Consider the following 21,529-nt stretch of genomic DNA (forward strand, 5'->3'; position numbering starts at 1 on the left):
TAGTTTGTCTGGAATAAAAATAGTAATAATAGAAAAATAAAAACGGATAAGGTCGATTTTATTAGCCCTTTAGTTTTTTAGAAATTGTATTATTATTTTTTTAAATAAAAGAAACAAACTTATTAAAAAAATCTAATAATATATTTATTTTTAAAATAAACCTTGATTAGTTTTCCCCGTGTTAGTGCGGGTGCTCCGCTTTCCCCCACAGTCCAAACACATGTGGAATAGGTGATTTGGGTATGCCAAAACTGACCATAGTGTATGTGTGTGTGTGTGTGAATGTTTTTCAGTGTTGGGTAGCGAAGGAAGGGCATCCTCTGCCTAAAGCCTATGCTGGATAAATTGGCGGTTCATTCTGCTGTGGCGACCACAGATTAATAAAGGGACTAAGCCGAAAAGAAAATGAATGAATAAAGCTAAATTATATTTAATTAAAATATACAGATGTCAGCATTTGAAGTGATTCAAAACGTTGTCCTAAAACTATTGAACAGCACCTGTTATTGTTTTAGGACACTTTTTGATCCGCTTATTTTTAATACATTTAGTAAATGATATGGGTCAGTGTTTAGAACTGTCGCCTCACAGCAAGAAGCCAAGAATGTCACTGGTTCAGGTCCCGGATGGGTCAGTTGGCATTTCTGTGTGGAGTTTGCATGTTCCACCAGTATTGGTGTGGGTTTCCTCTGAGTGCTCTGGTTTCCCTCACAGTCCTAACACATGCGCTAGATTCACTAAATTGGCCGTAGTGTACGAGTGTGTGTGTGTAATTGGGAGTATATGGGTGTTTCCCTGTACTGAGTTGCAGCTGTAAAGGCATCAACTGCGCAAAACATATGCCGGAATAGTTGGCGGTTCATTCCACTGTGGTGGCCCATGATAAATAAGAGATTATGCCGAAGTAAAATCAATGGATGAATGAAAAACAAAGAAACAAAAAAAAAAAAGATCAATTTATATATATATATATATATACATCATATATAATTTTTCTTGATAAAATGTCCTCGTTTGACTTCTCTGCCATTAAGGATCACACAGACACGCCTCTGTCCAAATAATCAGTAAATGTGCTGATAAACGTAAAGAGTTTCTCTGCTTACACACTGTGAGCAAACACATGAAGAATGAAACACCACCTGCGCACTTTGCCCCATGCAACACACCTGTACTACACTAAACCAAAGTCCTTTTAGGGCAAGTCACTCAGCGGCCATCTTACAAGCACAGCTTTCATCTCTTCAAGTGTTACAAGGCCCGTTTTCACTTTAATAACTCCCAAAAACCAAAACACAGGTTCTTTGTAAACAGTTTGCCAACATTTATTGGTGGCGAACACTGTAGGAGGGCAATAAATGCTTTGCTCGACAACTCGATACTGAGCTTTAAGCTAGGGCTGCATGATACTGTAAACATCTAGCATTGGGATGTTTCTTTTATTTTGCGATTATATATTTCGATATGAAAACAATTTCACCAGATAACTTAATATCTTTATTTGGAAGGAATTTGTAATGTAAGAACATTTGGAATTGAGGCTGTGCGATTTAGGGAAAATATCTCATTGCAATTTTTTTTATTTATTTTATTATTTATTTATTTTGACATATTTGATTTGCGATTTTAGTTTTGTAGTGTAGCTTCAGCTCAATAGTCTGTATATAGCTAGTGACACTCAATCTAGTAGCTATCTAATGCACCGTTGTTTGGTGTCTGTTTTTGAAACCTAAATGTTCTCATATTACCAGCATGCTGTTTTTCTTTGATATTCGTCCATAGATATATACACTAGATATCGCATAGGGACCCTGAGCATGCGTCAATAGCGCCGCCACATTGGTACAGTGCTCCCAGGACAAAAGTTATTCAGCTGCACTAGTCAAAACAGTGTTATTACGTGAAGATGCTGGACTTCAGCAAACAATGCTAAAGAAATATGACAACGAGATGCTGCGCTGCCAGAAACTTGTATTATTGTCGGCTAGTGAACAAATCGTTCATAACGGAGATTCATTCACAAACGAATCGCTCCCTCCGTCAGTATGAGAAGTGAAAGAGGAAAATACTTGTGTTGTAAGTATTTTCATGCATAACAATCTATAAATACAATCAGGAAAAAGATAAAATTGAAATAAAGTTTAACGGTATTTATCTATGGTAGCTGAATGATCAAAATACAAATAATTCAATAAATTAATCGTAGTTAAGGTCACAAATAGAACAATTTCGTATACCTAAATGCTTTTAAGGTCATTGTCCAATTAAAGGCATCTAAAACACATGTAAACGATGATTTATAACACAAACTCAACATTACGTATCCTGTGATGTGACTATTGCGAAGGATCACGTTGCGATATCAATGCTGAAATCATATATTATGCAAGCCTACTTTAAACCAAAATCCAAATAGTTAAATATACCGCGCACACACTCAGAATCAGCGAATTCATTATGCACAAACCAATAATGTCAAATACACATATTACATTACCTCAGCTCTACAACCCAAACAAGCGGTTCCCATAATGTGTTGACACACAGTGAGGAAATAATACAAAAACAAACAAAGGAAATAATACTAATCCGCCCCTCAGGCCATTCCCGCTTCTTTAAGGCCGATTACTGGCATTAGACAAAAATAACCAAACCAATAAAGATGCAAAACAAGAGCAATAAGTGGGCTGCGGATAGCTGAAACACAAAACATTAGTATTATATGAGGAATAAAGCAAACACACATTTACATTCCTGAGCGTTCAAGCGTTTTCCCGTCATGTGATTTGGGGTTGAATGCCGGAGGCGGGAATTCTTGAATCAGACGGGACAGAGATTACCTCGCATTCGTTTCTTATGGATGACAAAACCAGAGAACATTTATGTCCGAGTTCATTTGGTTGGTTTAAATGTAGAGATTTTAGGCTTTATGTAGACATACTAATTATTACATTTAGTTTTTCCTTTTCAAATATTTCCCAAAGTTATATTTAATGGAGCAAGGAGTTTTTTCCACATTATTTTCTATAATATTTTTATTTGTTTAATTTCGGCTAGAATAAAAGCAGTTTTTAAATGTTAAAAATCATTTTGTGGTCAATATTATTAGCCCCCTTAAGCAATATTTGTTTTTGTCTACAGAACAAACCACTGTTTTACAATGACTTGCCTAATTACCCTAATTAACCTATAAGGGTGTCACGATCCTCCAAATTCTTGATTCGATTACATTTTCGATTCTAAAGGCATGATTCGATTCGATTTTCGATTATGAATAATTAATTAATTAATGACCAATTAATTATTTTTAGCCTACCGTTTAAACTACCTGACCTGCATGGTCTTTTTTTTATCCATAAACAAATCATACAGTAAATGAATAAAGGCAAGATACACACATAATTACCACCTGTCAATCACTTTTTCTGCGGGACTCGTGAATAGGCAGTGATCTGTGTCGTTATAATGGCGTCGGTAAAAAAGACGCACAACCAACAGGAACCAGCCAACAGTTTCTGAGGTGTTCGCTAAAATGACAAAGTACAAGTGAGTGAAAGATTGAAGCAGTCCTCTGACTGCCTGGACCTGCTGTCTCGAGCGCATGGCTGTGTGTGCGTCTGTGTCTGTGTGGTCACGTGATGTTTCAGAGGTAGAGAGGAAGGAGGGCTGCTCAGAAATGCTACACGCCACTATGGATGTCAAATCGTTGTCGTTCTAAAATGCCGTTTAAAAACAAAGACAGAGTAAACAGGGCCTGAGTGTGTACTTTTCACGAGCGGATATGCAACAGGGGCGGGCGGAGGATCGCGATGCCGGTGTTGTCTATCGGACAAACCGTACGTAATACGTACATAGCAGAGCTTGCAAAACTGTGTTTTTTTGTCGACAACATGAACGTTGTCAACATAACTCACTGGAAATCCAAAATGCTTACACACCGGCGACTTCATTGAAAGAGGAGAGGGTTTAAGTTCTGTCGACGGGTCTCCTGCTTATGCAGTTTAACAAGCACTTCAACAAGCCTGCTTTTTTCCGGCTTGGCAAGCCAAGCTGACGTGACATGGGGGCGTGGCAGCATCGACGATTCTATTTTTTGATTCGATAATCGAAATTGAGCATAAATTTCGATCGATTTCGATTAAAAACCGAAATCGTGACACGCCTATTAACCTAGTTACAGTGCATCCGGAAAGTATTGACAACGCTTCACTTTTTTCCTACATTTGTTTATGTTACAGCCTTATTCAAAAATGGATTAAATTCATTGATTTCCTGAACATTCCACACACAGTACCCCATAATGACATGTCTGCTTTTCTCCAAACGTAACGCCTGGCATTCACTCCAAAGAGTTAAATTTTAGTCCAGAGAATTTTGTTTCTTATGGTCTGAGAGTCCTTCAGATGCCTTTTGGCAAATTCCAGGCTTTTCTACCATACAAGCCTGATTGGTGGATTGCTGCACAGATGGTTGTCCTTCTGTAAGGTTCTCCTCTCTGCACAGAAGAACGCTGGAGCTTAGACAGAGTGACCATCGGGTCAATGATCACCTTCCTGACTAAAGCCCTTCTCCCCCGATCACTCAGCTTAGATGGCCGGCCAGCTCTAGGAGGAGTCCTGGTGGTTCAAACATCTTCCACTTACAGATAATGGAGGCCGCTGTGCTTAGTGGAACTTTTAGAGCAGAAGAAATGTTTCTGTAACCTTCCCCAGCCTTGTGCCTCAAGACAATCCTGTCTCTGAACTCTACAGACAATTCCTTTGTCTTCATGCTTGGTTTGTGCTTTGACTCAACCCTGGGCCCATATATAGACAGGTGTATGCCTTTTCAAATCATGTCCAATCAACTGAATTGACCACAGGTGAAGCTGCTGAAACATCTCAAGAACAATCAGTGGAAACAGAATGTACCTGAGCTCAATTTAGAGCTTAGATTTTGATAGATGAGACAAAACTCACACCTGAGCAATGCATGTGACTTCATTCTCCATATGAAAGGTGTCTTTAAGCTGCCATCACCTTAAAAGCCTTGTATATAAAGTATTATTACACATAACTTGTTTTATTTTTTGTTCGCGCTGTTTGGGTTTTACCAAAATCTGCTTCAGTTCCATGTCAACAGCTCATTTACAAATATTATTCCCAGGAAAAAGCATGACATGTTCAATACTTATTTTCCCCGCTGTACAGTAAACCTAATTGTCATTCGGTGTGCAAAATCTCTAAAACTGGCAGACACGGGTCTCAGCAGCAGTTTAAACTGCGGTGTGTTCGGAGTTTTACACCGGCGAGCAGCTTCACGTGACCCGAGACGAGAGATTGCGTTTCTGTGGAATGTCTTGAATGTTTTTATCTCTCGTCTGCGCAAACATTCACTAATCACTAAAGCAGCGCTGCAGGAATGCGGCTCCACAGCAGATTATTTACAGCTCACCCTCACTCTCCGCTCTTCTAGATTCAATACTTCTGCACTAGAATATGCGTTTGGAGACTGTTTTGATCATAATGTTAGATGTTTACCTATGAAAGCTGACAGTTTGGCTGCTGTAATTCTCCATTCTGCCTTTAGTGGCCGCTGTTGCGCATGAAAACAGGCTTTTGATACAAATTATAGACAAAAACAGGACCTTTGTTTTTATTAACTTGAAGAGATGGCAAAAGTACACATCCTTTACTTAAGTAGAAGTACAGCTACTCATGTTTAAAACAACTCTGGTAAAAGTTAAAGTACTGACTACACTTTTATACTCAAGTAAAAGAAACAAAGTACGACCTCAAAATAAGTACTTAAGTACAAAGTACTACTACATGTTTTAGTTTCACTTGGCAGGTAAATAACGGGTTTCCCCCACAGTCCAAAAACACGCAGTATGGGTGAATAGATAAACTAAATTGTCCCTAGTGTATAAGGGCATGTGTGAATGCGAAAGTGTATAGGTGTTTCCCAGTACTGGTTTGTGGCTGGAAGGGAATCAACTGCATAAAACACAAGCTGGAATAATTGGTGGTTCATTAGGCTGTGGCATCCCCTGATAAATCAGGGACTAAACTGAAGCATAGTGAGTGAGGACAGGTAGATAACTAGACCTCACATCCTATTTCATGAAAGTAGCCAAGCAGCATCACACCCTGCAATATGGCAGCAACATTGCTCAAAAAGTCGGCCCATGTATCATCATCCTGACGCAAACTCACAGCATTCATCATGTAGTTTTGCGCCTGTTAAATCAAAAACGACAGCTCTATTCATGTTCATACACTAAAAATATTTCTGTAGGTGTATTTTTATAAATAATGTCTTATATTTACACTGAATTCTGTCCAAAGTATTTATAATTTAATTTATATATGTTTTATTGAATATATTGAAAAGATATTTTAATTTGATTCTTTTAAAATTAATTGATGACAACATTATATGCCTGTATGTAAAAGCATGTAGTCAATCAACAAAACTGTTAAACTGTATAAATTCTGTATTGTGACATATGAGCTCTTAGGTAGGCGTCCAGGAGGCATCCGAAACAGATGCCTGAGCCACCTCAGCTGACTTCTATCGATGTGGAGGAGCAGCGGCTCTACTCCGAGCTCCTCCCGGGTGACAGAGCTCCTCACTCTATCTATGAGAGTGCCCTGCCACCCTGCAAAGGAAACTCAATTCAGCCGCTGATATCCGCAATCTTTTCCTTTCAGTCATGACCCAAAGCTAGGTGTGAGTAGGAACGTAGACTGACCGGTAAATCGAAAGCTTTACCTTTCGGCTCAGCTCCTTTTTTAACACAGGAGACCGATACATTGACCACATTACTGCTGCCGCTGCACTGATCTGCCTGTCAGTCTCACACTCCATCTTTCTCTCACTCATGAACAAAACCGAGAGATACTTGAACTCCTCCACCTAGGGTAAAGACTTTCCTCCAACCTGGAGATGGCAAACCACCCTTTTCCCATGGAGCACCATGGCTTGCTGATTCTCATCCCAGCCGCGTCACACTCACACCCAGCCACTGCTGAAGGTCCATGTTCGATGAAGCCCGAAAGTTTAAGTCAAAGTTAATAATGTACTGATAACCCCTTTCACACATACAGACCTTTACCGGCAATTTTCCGGAAAGGTGTGTATGTGTGAACAGGCCCTTTTTGAAAGTACCGGTAAATTCGGTAAATTCAAGAGAAGTTGTAACGTTACCGGTAATTTGCCGGAATGCAGCACTGTGTTAACCCAGAGGGAAGATTGCCGGAAAGAGCGCGTGCACGTCTAGAACATGCTGACATGAGACGTCTACTTTAGCCAATCAGAACAGTCAGACGCATTCACGTCCGCGCGGTTTATGTTAATAAAAGCCTTTGGATATTTTCCCAGACACATTTAGCTGCTAGAAGTTACGCCCCATCCACACGGGGCTTCAGCGACAACGCTTGACTGAAGGCATGTCTGAAGTTGGGGCTGAAACGATCGTCATAGAAGCGTCAGCCAATGAAATTGCGTCAGCAATAGGCCACTGTCTAGCTGGTGTATTTGCATACAGCCATCTGATTGGCTGACTCTTCCGTTGGCGCTTGAAAAGTTGAGCTAGTCCCAACTTCTGCAGCGAGCAATGCCTCTAAAGCGGCGCTGACGGATCCACAATGCAGTTCGTCAACGTGTGACGTCACCCATTCAAAGTGAATGGGAAGCGTTGACGCTGACGCCCCGTGTGAATGGGGCGTTAGTCAGATAACGTTTATATGTTCAACTTAATGCCAACCTTGTAAATAAATATCGATAAGGTGCTTATGATTAGCCGTTGTTTGTTTACCTTCAAGCTTTGTGTGTGCCCGTGAAACAGCCCGTAAGCGCCAGCACACACACATCATGTACATCTCGACATGCGAAAGTGTTTCTCTATATTTCATCGAAGTTGTTCACAATACTGATCATCCACAGAGTTTGTGATGTAGTCAAATGTTTACAAACACAAGCGCAGGCGTTTAGAGCTCATTTCTGGTTGATGATGTCAGAATTTACCGGTATTTTGGAATGGATGTGTGAACGCTCTTTTCCGGAAAAATTCCATATCGTCCTCGCCTGCGTGAACAGCGCTTTTTTGAATTTACCGGTAAAGTCGTTCCGGAAATTTTCCAGATATTTACCTGTATCACTGTGTGAAAGGGGCTATAATGTAATGCACCCCCCCCCCCTCCAGGGTGGTTTAAAGCCTTTGTTTTTTTCTTCTTCTGATGAACACAAAGGAAGATATTTTGAAGAATGTTGTAAACTGGTAACCATTAACTTCCATACTATCTTTTTTTTATACTGTAGAAATCAGTGGTTTCCAACATTCTTCGAAATATCTTCTTTTGTGTTTAACGGAAGAAAAACCTCAATAGGTTTGAACAGAATGACAGAGTTTTCATTTTTGGGTGAGCTAACCCTTTAAATGGGACGCATTGTGATGTATTGACACAAATAGTTCTTTCCACATGTTAATTAGCAAACAGCCATTCTGACTAGCCCATGAAACCCCCGTGTGTGTCATGCAAGAGCTGTGTTGAATATGTGTTTTGTAGAGCTCATGCATGACGCCTGTGTGTTATTCTCAACACAATGCTGGAGTCTTCTTCTTCTTCTTCTTCTTCAGGTCCTCCATGCGCAGAAGGCCGGCTACAAGGCGGCGATTGTCCACAATGTGGACTCTGATGACTTAATCAGCATGGGATCCGAAGACCGTAAGTTCCTGCACAGCAATGCATAAAACATGCAGCCGAGACACAAGGGACAATGCTGCGATTCACAAACCTCCTCCGGCCCTGTGCTGCTCATAACCGCCGCTGTTTTTATCAGTCGAGATGTGGCCGTGAGGGGAAACTGACTGGGAGAAACCAGACCTCAGCGTTCCTGGAGGAGCAGATTATGCCACAATTAGATCTGATGTCATTTATTAAGCCTCTTGTCGGTGCAGAATAACTGTTTTAAGCCTGTTTACTCTACTTGTGTGGTCTGAAATATTCTGCAGGACTTTTATTGTATGTGTTCAATGTTATCTGGACGATTTAGTAGCCTAATTTGATTAAAAATGGAGAGCTGCATTGATTTTGAGCTGTGTAAATCTAGCCTAGAGTGCAATCTGCTTTTAAAAACTATCCTAGAGCACCATCTGCTGTTAAACACTAGCCTAGAGCATCGTCTTCCGGTAGACTGTCCTAGAACCCTATATGCTGTAAAAAAGTTTGCCTAGAGCAACGTCTGCTAGTAAAAATTAGCCTAGAGTGTGTCTACTGTTAAAAATAGACTTTAGTGCTTTCGACTATTAAAACTAGCCTAGTATGTCATCTGCTGTTAAAACTAGCCTAGAGCGCCATGTGCTGTTCAAAACTAGCCTGAAACATCATCTACTATTAAAAACTAGCCTACAGCGCTATCTGCTTTAAAAAACTAGCCTAGAGTGCGTCTACTGTTAAAAAGCTAGCTCTAGCTGCTGTTAAAAATTAGCCTAGAACGCTGTCTGCTGTGATAAAAAACTAGTCGAGAGTGCTGTCTGTTGTTAAAAACTAGCCTAGCATATCATCTGCTGTCAAAAAACTAACCTAGATCGCTGTCTGCTATTAAAAACTAGCCTAGAGCACCATCTACTGTTAAACACTAGCCTAGAGCGACATCTGCTGTTAAACAGCAGCCTAGAGCGCTGTTAAAAACGAGCCTTGCATGCTGTCCGCTTAACAAACTAGCCTAGAGTGCAATCTGCTGTTCAAAACTAGCCTAGAGCGCCATCTCCTGTTAAGTCTAGCCTAGAGCACCACCTGCTGTTAAAAACTAGCCTAGAGCGCTATCTGCTGTTTAAATTAGCCTAGAGCGCTATCTACTGTTAAACACTAGCCTAGAGCGACATCTGCTGTCAAAAAATAGCCTAGATCGCTGTCCGCTGTTAAAAACTAGCCTAGCATGCTGTTTGCTGTTAATAACTAGCCTAGAACATCACCCACTATGAAAAACGAGCCTACAGCGCTATCTGCTGATAAAAGCTAGCCTAGAGCACTGTCTGCTGTTAAAAACTAGCCTAGAGCGCCGTCTGCTGTTAAAAAATAGCCTAGAGCTCCATCTTTTATTAAAACCTTCCTAGAGTGCTGTTTACTTAAAAAAACTAGCCTAGAGCGTCATCTGTTGTTTAAAACTAGCCTAGAGCACCGTCTGCTGTTTAAAACTAGCCTAGAGCGCCGTCTGCTGTTTAAAACTAGCCTAGAGCGCCTCTGTTGTTTAAAATTAGCCTAGAGCACCGTCTGCTGTTTAAAACTAGCCTAGAGCGCCGTCTGCTGTTTAAAACTAGCCTAGAGCGCCTCTGTTGTTTAAAATTAGCCTAGAGCACCGTCTGCTGTTTAAAACTAGCCTAGAGCGCCATCTGCTGTTTAAAACTAGCCTAGAGCGCCGTCTGCTGTTTAAAACTAGCCTAGAGCGCCGTCTGCTGTTTAAAACTAGCCTAGAGCGCCGTCTGCTGTTGAAAACTAGCCTAGAGCGCCGTCTGCTGTTGAAAACTAGCCTAGAGCGCCGTCTGCAGCCTAGAGCATCGTCTGCTGTTTAAAACTAGCCTAGAACGCCGTCTGCTGTTTAAAATCTAAGCTCAAAATCGATTCAAGAGACAAAAAAAAGCTCTAGTCCTAACATACTTTAAATAAATTTATCAGCTTTAAATAATAACACTGAAGTGCCAAATTGATTTCGAGCAGAATTAGGCAGGTGATGCTGGGGATGGAGGAATGACAAAATCTACACTCATAACAATTGTTTACTTAAGGAATCAAGCTGAATCAGAATCTCATAGCTATATGTGTATTGTTGAAATCTTATTGATGTTATTAATGTTATTGATTTCTTTGCAGTGGATATCCTGAAGCAGATAGACATCCCTTCTGTGTTTATCGGTGAAGAAGCGGCCAACTCTCTGAAAGAGGACTACATCTATGAGAAAGGGTGAGGCTCCTGAATACTTCACTGTTCAGACGCTTACTTAACACAAACAGCTGATCAGTTCTGCTGCTCTGCTCGTCATATGACTGCGCCTCACCAGATATCAAAAAACCACAACGTTCTCTGTGAAGAAATGTAACGTGTGCGTGTTTCCAGGGGTCACGTGATCCTCATGCCGGACTTCAGTCTGCCTCTGGAATATTATCTGATCCCATTCCTCATCATTGTGGGAATCTGCCTCATCCTCATCGTAGTTTTCATGGTGAGTCGTGTGCAATTATGCAGAAAACGATACCTGAAGAATATAGTTATGGACGCATGCATCTCATGATATTTAGATATGGGTTTGATTGAAATTAAGCAGGGTTCATACAGAGGCATGGAGTTTTAGTCATTTTCCAGGCCTACAGAAGTGCTGGAAATACAGATAAACCCAAAAATATCCTGAAAGTTAAAGTCTTATAAAAACACAAGCCTACATATTTGAAATATTTTCATACAGACAGCAGGATATTTTCTAAACCAGGGGTCACCAACCCTGTTCCTGGAGAGCTACCTTCCTGCAGAATTCAGTCCCAACCCTGATCAAACACACCTGAACCAATTAATAGTACCTAAAGCAGCACTTGATAATTACAAACAGGTGTGTTTGGTCAGGGTTGCAACTAAAATCTGCAGAAAGGTGGCTCTTGTTAGATTTTGCTGTATTTGGCTTAACCGTTCTTGGGTGGCTCGCCAATGTATTAGATTACTCTAATACATAAAATAAATATGCTGACCAAATTTCTTACGGAGAGAAGACTTTATTGAAGACAATCAATAGTGCAGTTCCTTAGCAGTGATGTTAACCCGTCGGTCTTCAAGTAACTTAACCCAAAGTACTGTCTGTGAGACAGTACTTTATATTAGCATCAAACAAACCATTCTGTTTACGAAGCTCAGCAGGACCCTCTTCAGATGTTTCAGCTGTTGTTTTGCTAATACCCATTGAGATTGTAAAAGGGTCATTTAGTTCACACCTATCAGTTTGTGGGGGTCGAGGCACAGGTCACCCCATCATATCACATCAGAGTTTAATCAATGTAAATGCAAGTGAACTAAAATGCACATAATCTTTCAATCCCTCCTCTGATCATATTTGATCATAAAACAAGTTAATCATGTATACAGCAATCTGCAATACAGGCTATATAACTTAAAGTGACAGAATAACAAGGCATGGTGAAGCTTGCATTTCCTTAAATGCCTGAGTCCATTTCTATTTGAAGTTGTGATGTTGTGGAAGTAGCGGATGTGGTTGTGTTCTGTGAATGTTCAGGTGTGTTCATCTAGGTGTCTGGTTTTGTGTGTCTCTGGTCATTCTCTGGAACATCGGAACACCTGCAATCACACAAAAGAGAAAAGGGAAACGTATCTTGCCCAAAAAAAGATTTTAGAGAAATTGTCAAACTGCCTATAGAAACTATAGAAACTGTCCCTATTTAATATTGACAGGACACTACAGTGTTTATCAGTGGTGGTTTATGTCTTCATCCTCAGGCGACAAGCTAGAGCCTAAAAACTCTAGTCCCGCCATATCTGGACTCTGAAAAACACTACTGTCATCTATCCCTCGTCTCTAGGCAAACTCACGTTGATCCATTCATCAAGTCCCTGAACTTTATTTATTGAATCAGATACTAAAACCTTCTCATATGAGCTCTCACACCTAGATTTTAATGGTAATATCTGAGGTTGTCGTATCTTTATCCATTTTCTGGGCTCTAAACTATGGCCCCTCTTCAGAGGTGACAAAACTTGATTATTGTCCTCATGTACTGCCAGGCTGAGTCTTGCTTTGTATTGGACAAGGCTGTCAGATGTCAGATTTTCAGTGGACATGGGCTGGCTTAGGGCATGTTCAAAAGGGCATAGTCTATTTCCATCTGTACTGCATTGGTTGCCATCATGCAGTTCTATTGCACCCTCCATCAGCATTTCTTTTGTTGAGTTTTCATTTGCAGTCTGCTTTCTGTCTAAGACTGATCGGTGGTCTTGCTGAAGCTGTCTTAATGCCGCTGTATGTTCACCTCTCTCCTTTACGGCTTGTTTGGCAACACCATCTACTAGGACATCAAACTTGTCTTCATCTGTTGAGACTTCTGTGTCAGCTTTTATCTTACTGTTTGCATACACATTCAGTTCATCAGCTTCTGGAAAAGACGTCACTAGCTGGTGCTGCAGAGAGAGGTTCTTCAGTTTCCCTGCGGCTGTACAGCATTTAGCAGAGTCTGTTTTTGTTGTATTGTGAGCTGCTGAAACTGCTTGAACAGGTGGTCATCATCCTTGCTTTGATGTTTTAAACTGAGCTTGCACTCACGGGCCCAGTGTCCTTCTTCATTGCAATTTCTGCATCTTCCTTTAGTTCGTAGTTTTGAGTATCCCATATACTCACGTTCTTTTTGCTCATCCTCAGTTGTTCTGTTCTTGTAAAACAAACTTTTCGATTGCAAAGATCTGAGTCTGACATCTTGTGCTCTCTCCAGTTTAGCTGACCATTCAACAATCTGGATGAAAGTTGTTACAGTGCTGTCCCAGTCATCATACCTGATTTTAAGATCTTTAGAAATCTCAGGATTGAGTCCGTTGACAAATGCTGTTTTCAGGGGTATTCCAGTGTCTTTGTCAAGATCTTCACTTGTATTCAGACCAGAATGTTCCGTCCATATTTGTCTGAAGCGTTCTTCAAACTCTGCAACACTTTCTCCAGTTTTCTGCATGCATGAGGTAATTCTTGCCCAATTGACCTCTGCAGGTTTTAGTTCAAACAAGAAGTTTTTTATGGCTTCCCATCCATCCTCTATGTTTTCTTGTGATTCACCAATCCTTCTTTCAACACTTTCTGTGAGTCTCTTTTGGTCACTGTCTCTTAGGGTGACATTAAGAATCATCACACCGTCTAGTGGATGTAAAATGTAGATTTTCTGCAGTCGTTGAAGAAACTGCCAAACCTTTCGTGGTTGTTTGTATACATCTGGCAGCTCTTTTGACCATTTGTCAACTTGCTCTGGAGTAGCTGGATGGTATGTCCTGTATGGAACATACTTCTTTACCAATTTTGTCACAGTGCGAGTTAGTCTCTCTCCATTGTCTTCATAGCCCTCCTCATTGTCAATTTCAACGTTAGTCCTTCTGTGTTTGACAATCACAGGAGCTAATCTAATCTTTGAGTTCACTTGGTCATGAACACAGGTGTTGATGGAAAGATCCGCCTCACTGTCAACAAAGCTGCTTGAAGATCTTGATTCCAGCTGTTTGGAGATCAAAGTCAATAGCTTGTTGTTTTCATTTTCCAGTCTTTCTTTATCCTTCTTTAAGTTTTGCAATTGTTCAGCCAGTGCTCGAACTTTAGCTTTCTCCGCTTTGTTCTCACGTTCCAATCTGTCAGTCTCACACTTATGCTCATGTTGAAGAATTTGCTTAACCAAAATCACAGACAATCCATCCTTCTTGGTGGTTGTGCATAAGCGCTGTGTCTTTCCATAAGCCCTTTTAATGTCTGGCAATGCCCACAATCCACTCTCTGAGTGCTTGATACTGTACTTCTTGCACACGTCATCACGACACTTCCTCAGTCCCAGCCTTTTGTCCAAATATGCATTCAGATTTTCCAACATCTGATCAATGGTAACACATGGAGGTTCTGTTCCATGCTTTTCTGATGTTGGTCTCAGGGTAGCTCCATTAGCATAGTTCCTTGCAGACTCAGCCATGGTAGTTACAGGACACCCTCAGAGGTGTGAATACAGAACAAAAGGTGTTAGAGATATTAAAGGTGCTTATTCAAATTTAAATGAACAACAGTCTGTTATACTGAAGACTATTTCAAATACACAGAAAACTCCAACTATTGTTTCAAAGCTAAAATAGTGGCTAATAAAATAGCACTTCATTCTTTCAGTCCCAATTCTTATTTGGCTCCTGACAATCTTTGAACAAATGCACTGAACTGTTAATTTTACAATCTCTACAATCACAACAGTGAATGTATCAAGCTTTGCTTCTGCATTATCTTAGTGATTTGACCAGAATTATTTTTTCACAGTTTCTACAATCTTCAAAGCAAGAATCAAGCCTAAAATTGCCTGAGCTTCTGTCTAATAACAATTCTTTCAGAGCATTATCTTAGAAGGCTAAGTAACTTTCTTTAGGATTTGTCCCTAATACAATGTGCTTAAATCTTACTGTCTCCTTAAACCTAAGGCAAACAGCTTTCAGTTTTATGCCATCATATTGTAACACAGTTAGAATTTTCAAAATTACAATAATGGCTACTGAATTAGCCCACAGTCAAGAATTCCTAATTCTCGCAGCAATATCAGTCTCAAACTTTTTATGTTTGCTTTATATGGCTCCTAACCATCTTTGGACAAATAAGCTAAACTGTTATTTTTCAATCTCTACAATCACAGCTGAGAATGGACCAAGCTCTGCTTCTGCATAATCTTAGTGATTGGACCAGAATGATTATTTAACAGTTCATACAAACTCCAGAAAACTAACCAAACCTACAATGTTTTTAAGATTTCTGTCGTATCACAGAAGGCTCTGTTACTTTCAAAATTAAAATAGTGGCTACTGAATTAGCACCCAGTCAAGAATTCCTAATTCTTGCAGCAACATCAGTCCCAAACTATTTTACGGCTCCTACAGTCCCCTGGGGAAATGGACCAAATTATTTTCAACAATTCCTACAATCTCCATGAGAAAGGACCAAATTGTTTAAATAATTCCTGCAAGTACCCCGAGAATGGACTAAGCCTAAAATTTCCACTGCTCTTTCAAAATCTTTTGATAAATGGACCAAATTGTTTCTTTAACAATTTCTGCAAATATCAAGAAAAAGCCTGAAATTTCAGCAATACTATCACTGTATTTAGTTTATTACTGCACTACATATACAGGTCGATCTGCTTACTTTAATGGTTACTTATAAAAGATGTTTCTTTTAAGGGTTCTTTAAGAGAGCTGATAAGTTTCACTCACCAAACTAGGATCTTTGAGATGAGATCCAGTTGATTAAAATAAAGTGTGTCCACAGATACAATATGTAGATCCAGGACTCGTCCACAAACACAATCCGTTTATCTTCAGCTTTAACTGTAGATTCTCCAAGATTCTTCAGTTCATTTCTTGTTGCAGTTGATGAGTTTTCCTCTTTTCAGTCTCTCCTGGCTGGCTTCGCCAAATTGTTAGATTTTGCTGTATTTGGCTTAACCGTTCTTGGGTGGCTCGCCAATGTATTAGATTACTCTAATACATAAAATAAATATGCTGACCAAATTTCTTACGGAGAGAAGACTTTATTGAAGACAATCAATAGTGCAGTTCCTTAGCAGTGATGTTAACCCGTCGGTCTTCAAGTAACTTAACCCAAAGTACTGTCTGTGAGACAGTACTTTATATTAGCATCAAACAAACCATTCTGTTTACGAAGCTCAGCAGGACCCTCTTCAGATGTTTCAGCTGTTGTTTTGCTAATACCCATTGAGATTGTAAAAGGGTCATTTAGTTCACACCTATCAGTTTGTGGGGGTCGAGGCACAGGTCACCCCATCATATCACATCAGAGTTTAATCAATGTAAATGCAAGTGAACTAAAATGCACATAATCTTTCACTCTCCAGGAACAGGGTTGGTGACCCCTGTTCTAAACACTGTTTTACAGACATGAAAATAAGCAAACTACATAGATTGTCACTTTTTTTTTTCCTTCCCTTTTTTTTTTTTTTTTTTTACAAAACAACCCATTAACCCTTTATAGATGAAGGGGAGAAAAAAAAAAAAAAAAAAAAAAAATATATATATATATATATATATATATATATATATATATATATATATATATATATATATATATATATAAATATATATACTACCTGACAAAATTGTTGCCACCTTTTTAAGTTTTAGGATCAGCAAGTAATGACTTCTAGTTGAACATTTGGTATCAGAAGTGGTTTATATGAAAGGCCTCTAGATTACACTTATTTGAGCACAACAAAATATGATCATGTCTCTTGATTTTGAATGATTTCATTAGGACAGTGAGGTCTCACTTTGCTTAAAGAAACAGAAATAATGTCCAGTATAGAATATAAAGTCATGCTGCAGTGGAAACAGACTGAATATTGACTCAAATAATGACTCAAATCACTGATTAATAAAGTCATCTGGAATGGCAGAGAAAGTGTTCCTGCAGGACTACCAGAGTTCAAGATTCTTTGTGTTCATCTTCAACACCTCCTCCTCCATCTTACCCCAGACATGCTCAAATATCAGTAAATGAACGGTTATGAAAAACAATCTGAGCTAGCAATTTACTGTACTGAGTGAGGCCTGCTGCCGCTGCTCTTTTGAGTCATTTCAAAGTAGGCAAATGAATGTTAAAAATTGCTAAATATGTTGCTAGATGCTTTTTGAAAAAAAAAAATTACTCTGGTAGTATGAAACGTTTTCCCAGACATGGGTTGCGGCTGGAAGGGCATCCGCTGTGTAAAACTTGCTGGATAAGTTGGCGGTTCATTCCGCTGTGGCGAACCCGGATTAATAAAGGGACTAAGCCGAAAAGAAAATGAATGATTGAGTATGAAACGTTTCTAAATCTAGCAACAAAATTGCCAAGTTGGTTACACTGTACCTTTTATTTATTTATTTATTTATTTATTTATTTTTATTAGTTTCTTTTAGTTGATATTTTAAATAATTTTATTATTATTTTTTATGTGCAGTTGAAGTCAGAATCATTAGCCCCCTTTTAATTTATTTTTTCTTTTTTTAATGTTTTTCCAAATGATGTTCAACAGAGCAAGGAAATTGTCACAGTATGTCTGATCATATTTTTTCGTTAGGAAAAAGTCTTATTTGTTTTATTTCGGCTAGAATAAAAGAAGTTATTAATTTTTTAAACACCATTTTAAGGACAAAATTATTAGCCCCTTTAAGCTAATTTTTTTCCCCGACTTTCTACAGAACAAACCACTTTTATACAATAACTTGCCTAATTACCCTAACCTGCCTAGTTAACCTAATTAACCTAGTTAAGCTTTTAAATGTCACTTTAAGCTGTATAGATGCATCTTGAATAATATCTAGTCAAATATTGTTTATGTCATCATGACAAAAGTTAAAATAAATCAGTGATTAGAGATGAGTTATTAAAACTATTATGATTAGAAATGTGTTGAATAAATCAGCTCTCCATTAAACAGAAATTGGAAGAAAAATAAACAGGGGGGCTAATAATTCTGACTTCATCCATATACTCTTATCTGTAAGGGGTTAAATTGTTGGGAAAGGGGTTGTTCTGTAAAAAATATATTGAAATATCTTAAATAAAACGTTTTTAAAAATTGTCCCGAACTAAACGTGAGCACAGCACTGAATATGAATATGTTTTGTTGACTGAAATGTTTACGTCACAGATCACAAAGTTCGTTCAGGATCGACACAGAGCCCGGAGAAGCCGCTTGCGCAAGGACCAGCTGAAGAAACTCCCAATCCACAAATTTAAGAAAGGTGGGACACTTTTTAAATGCATTAACTTCATTTTCTTTTTCGGCTTACTCCCTTTATTATTCAGGGGTTGCCACAGTGGAATGAACCGCCAACTTATCTAGCATATGTGTTACACAACGAATGACTCTCCAGTCAAATAAGCACCTATACACTCTCACATTCACACTCATATACTGCTGCCAATTTAGTTCATCAATTCCCCTAAAGCGCATGAGTCTGAACTGTGGGGGAGCACCCAGAGGAAACCCACACCAACACAGGGAGAACATGCAAACTCCACACAGAAACGCCAACTGACCCAGCCGGGGATTAAACTAGCGACCTTCTTGCTGTTAGCCGATTGCGCCGCCCTTGAACTGCATAAACACTGTATATAAATAATACAGTTCATAAAAAGTCAACTTTTTTTATCTTCAGAGACATTCCCTGAAACATTTTACCTTAAAATGGCTGGATGTTTGGTTTCTTGATGGTAAATATGGTGTTTTTGGATTTTTTTTTTCTTTTAATAATGATAATAATCAACATTTTCAGTGTATTTGTGCTGGTTTTGCCTGGATTAAGCCTGTCATGAACACACAAATATGACATTCAAACCACCAGTAGTGGCCTCAAAGACTTAAAGGGAAAGTTCACTCGAAAATGTACTCACTATTGACTTGTTCAAAAACTGTTTTGTAAGTTTCTTTATACTGTTGAACACAAAAGATGATATTTTGAAGAAAACTGTTACCCATTTACATCAATTGCTACTATGAAAGCCAATGCTAACAGATTTAAGACAGTAAATGATGACAGATCTTTCGTTTTTGAGTGAACTGCCCCTTTAATGAGCGATTCACTGAATCATCTATGCAAACGATTCATTCAAAACAGCTGAATCATTCAGAAACCAAGCAAAGGACTATGCATACAGTATAACTCACTCAATATTAGCTAATATATCAACATGTTTGCTACATTCGGGAAAAAACAAACTCTTATGAAGCACAAACATGCAAATGGAGATCTTTATTGCTTTCATAACTAGAACTACAGGTTTATTCTTCATAACAACTCCCGACAAACACTTTTGGTTTTTGCTCACAATTTATTTAAGGAAAATGTCTCGCTGTTTATAAACCATTATGACTTATCAAATATGACTTTTTCCTCAATAAACTCGTAATTTGCTGCTTATTAATAGTAAGGCAGTAGTTGGATTGATGTATTGGGTTGGATTAGGGACGTAGACACTACACATCCCCCCTCTTAGAAAAAACATACACTCAGGCTCTTTTTTTTGCTCGTGTTGTTGCTGTAACATCAGTTATTTGTGCTGAACGTCAGCCTTGGCATTGCGGACACGTGACGAATGTGGGTGAAATGTGGAATTCCCCTCCTGCGCTGGAGCCTTCAGCGTTTCCACCTCCTCACAGTGAATCATCAAGACATTTTACAACCAAATCAGCACCGCGACCATTGACCATTCACTCTGTATGTGTGTGTGTGTGCACATGAATGAGCTTCCTGTTCAACTCGGTCACAGTTCGAGAGCTGTAAACGTTGGCAGACTCCTCCTGAAAGTGTTGCGCAATATTATTTAGTCATAAATAGATATATAGTTACAGTTTACATGTACAGTTGAAGTCAGAATTATTAGCCCCCTTTGAATTTTTTTAATTTTTAAAATATTTCTCAAATGATGTTTAACAGAGCAAGGAAATTTTGACAGTATGTCTGATAATATTTTATCTTCTGGAGAAAGTCTTATTTGTTTTATTTCGGCTAAAATAAAAGCCGTTTTAAATTTTTTAAACACCATTTTAGGTACAAAATTATTAGCCCCTTTTCTCGATAGTCTACAGAACAGACCATCATTATACAGCCTTTAAATGTCACTTTAAGCTGTATAGAAGTGTCTGAAGGCTGTTTCTCAATATCATGTACACAAAGTTCGGACTTGGCAAGTTCAGACTTGCGAGGTAGAACGAACTTGCGAGGATGCAAGGACACAAGTCGGGTAGTTCTTCAAATGGAACGGCAGTGTACTTTATAACGTCACTTACCTCACTATGGATTCATCAGTTTCACTCTACATTAACGATAAAATTATTAAATTAAATAAACCCTGTAATTAATATTATATTAATATTATAAATCTACATTTTTGATTTAAGAAAATCTACACATCTATTCATATAAATGTGAAGTAAAATGAGTTATTATACACAGACACGGGTCTATGATTAAATTTTAATCAATTAAGATTTAATGAACTACGATGGTAATTATACAAGTATATACACAATAATAAATAAAGATTACGTCAAACAATTTGGTAAACAAAGACTAAGGGTGCTTTCACAATAGCACTTTTGGTTCGTTTGACGTCATAGTACGTCATGAATAGTAATAAATTAAAAATTTAATTAAAAATTTAAAGAAATTCTTTTAAAAAAGATAATAATAATAATAATAATAATAATAAATGTGCAACTTTACAATAAGAGCAATAAATAAATAAATAGATAATAAAAAAAAGAAAAATTCATATTAAGGAGTCAATATTTCCTCTTTCCAATTATTTACAGTGTATTATATCTGATATCAACTGAGCAGAACTATAAAAATTTTAATATAATTTTAACCATTTAACCAAACATGACCATGGTTTACCCTGAGACTGGTAATTCTGACAACACTGTGTACACAAATGTTCAAGCAGCACTTTATCTATATCTCAGATAAACAAATTGTCGTTTTTTTTTCTCAGTATTGTGCAGGCGCAGACTGTCAGACGTCACTTTCACTGTTCGCTGTCGAGTATGAAGAAACCCTTGGGTCAGGAATCAGGTTTCAGACACCTGTGATCAAGTGTCCTCTTTCAAACATTCAGAGCGATCAAAGGTTTCGTAGAGGCAGAAAGTGTCCCTTCGTCTTTCACGCTTCGCATGTTCAGAGCAAATGAGAGTCGTAACGGTGAAGGTCATGTGTGATTGTTTCCATCCAGTGGTTTTTGCTGGGTGTCCTGTGGATAATTGATCGGCAG

At 38.7% G+C, this 21,529-nt stretch overlaps 1 protein-coding gene across 1 annotated transcript in view; it reads left to right on the top strand.

The window, feature by feature from the left end:
• The window catches only part of rnf13 (ring finger protein 13), a 47,641-nt gene that overhangs the window by 18,929 nt on the left and 7,183 nt on the right, over nt 1–21,529 (top strand). The window contains 4 exon segments of the mRNA NM_201044.1: nt 8,621–8,708; nt 10,854–10,944; nt 11,098–11,203; nt 18,405–18,498. Of these exon segments, the coding sequence (NP_957338.1) occupies nt 8,621–8,708; nt 10,854–10,944; nt 11,098–11,203; nt 18,405–18,498 (379 nt within the window).

Source organism: Danio rerio, chromosome 22 (genome assembly GCF_052040795.2).
Source record: "Danio rerio strain M-AB ecotype USA chromosome 22, GRCz13ab, whole genome shotgun sequence".
NCBI classification, from domain to species: domain Eukaryota; kingdom Metazoa; phylum Chordata; class Actinopteri; order Cypriniformes; family Danionidae; genus Danio; species Danio rerio.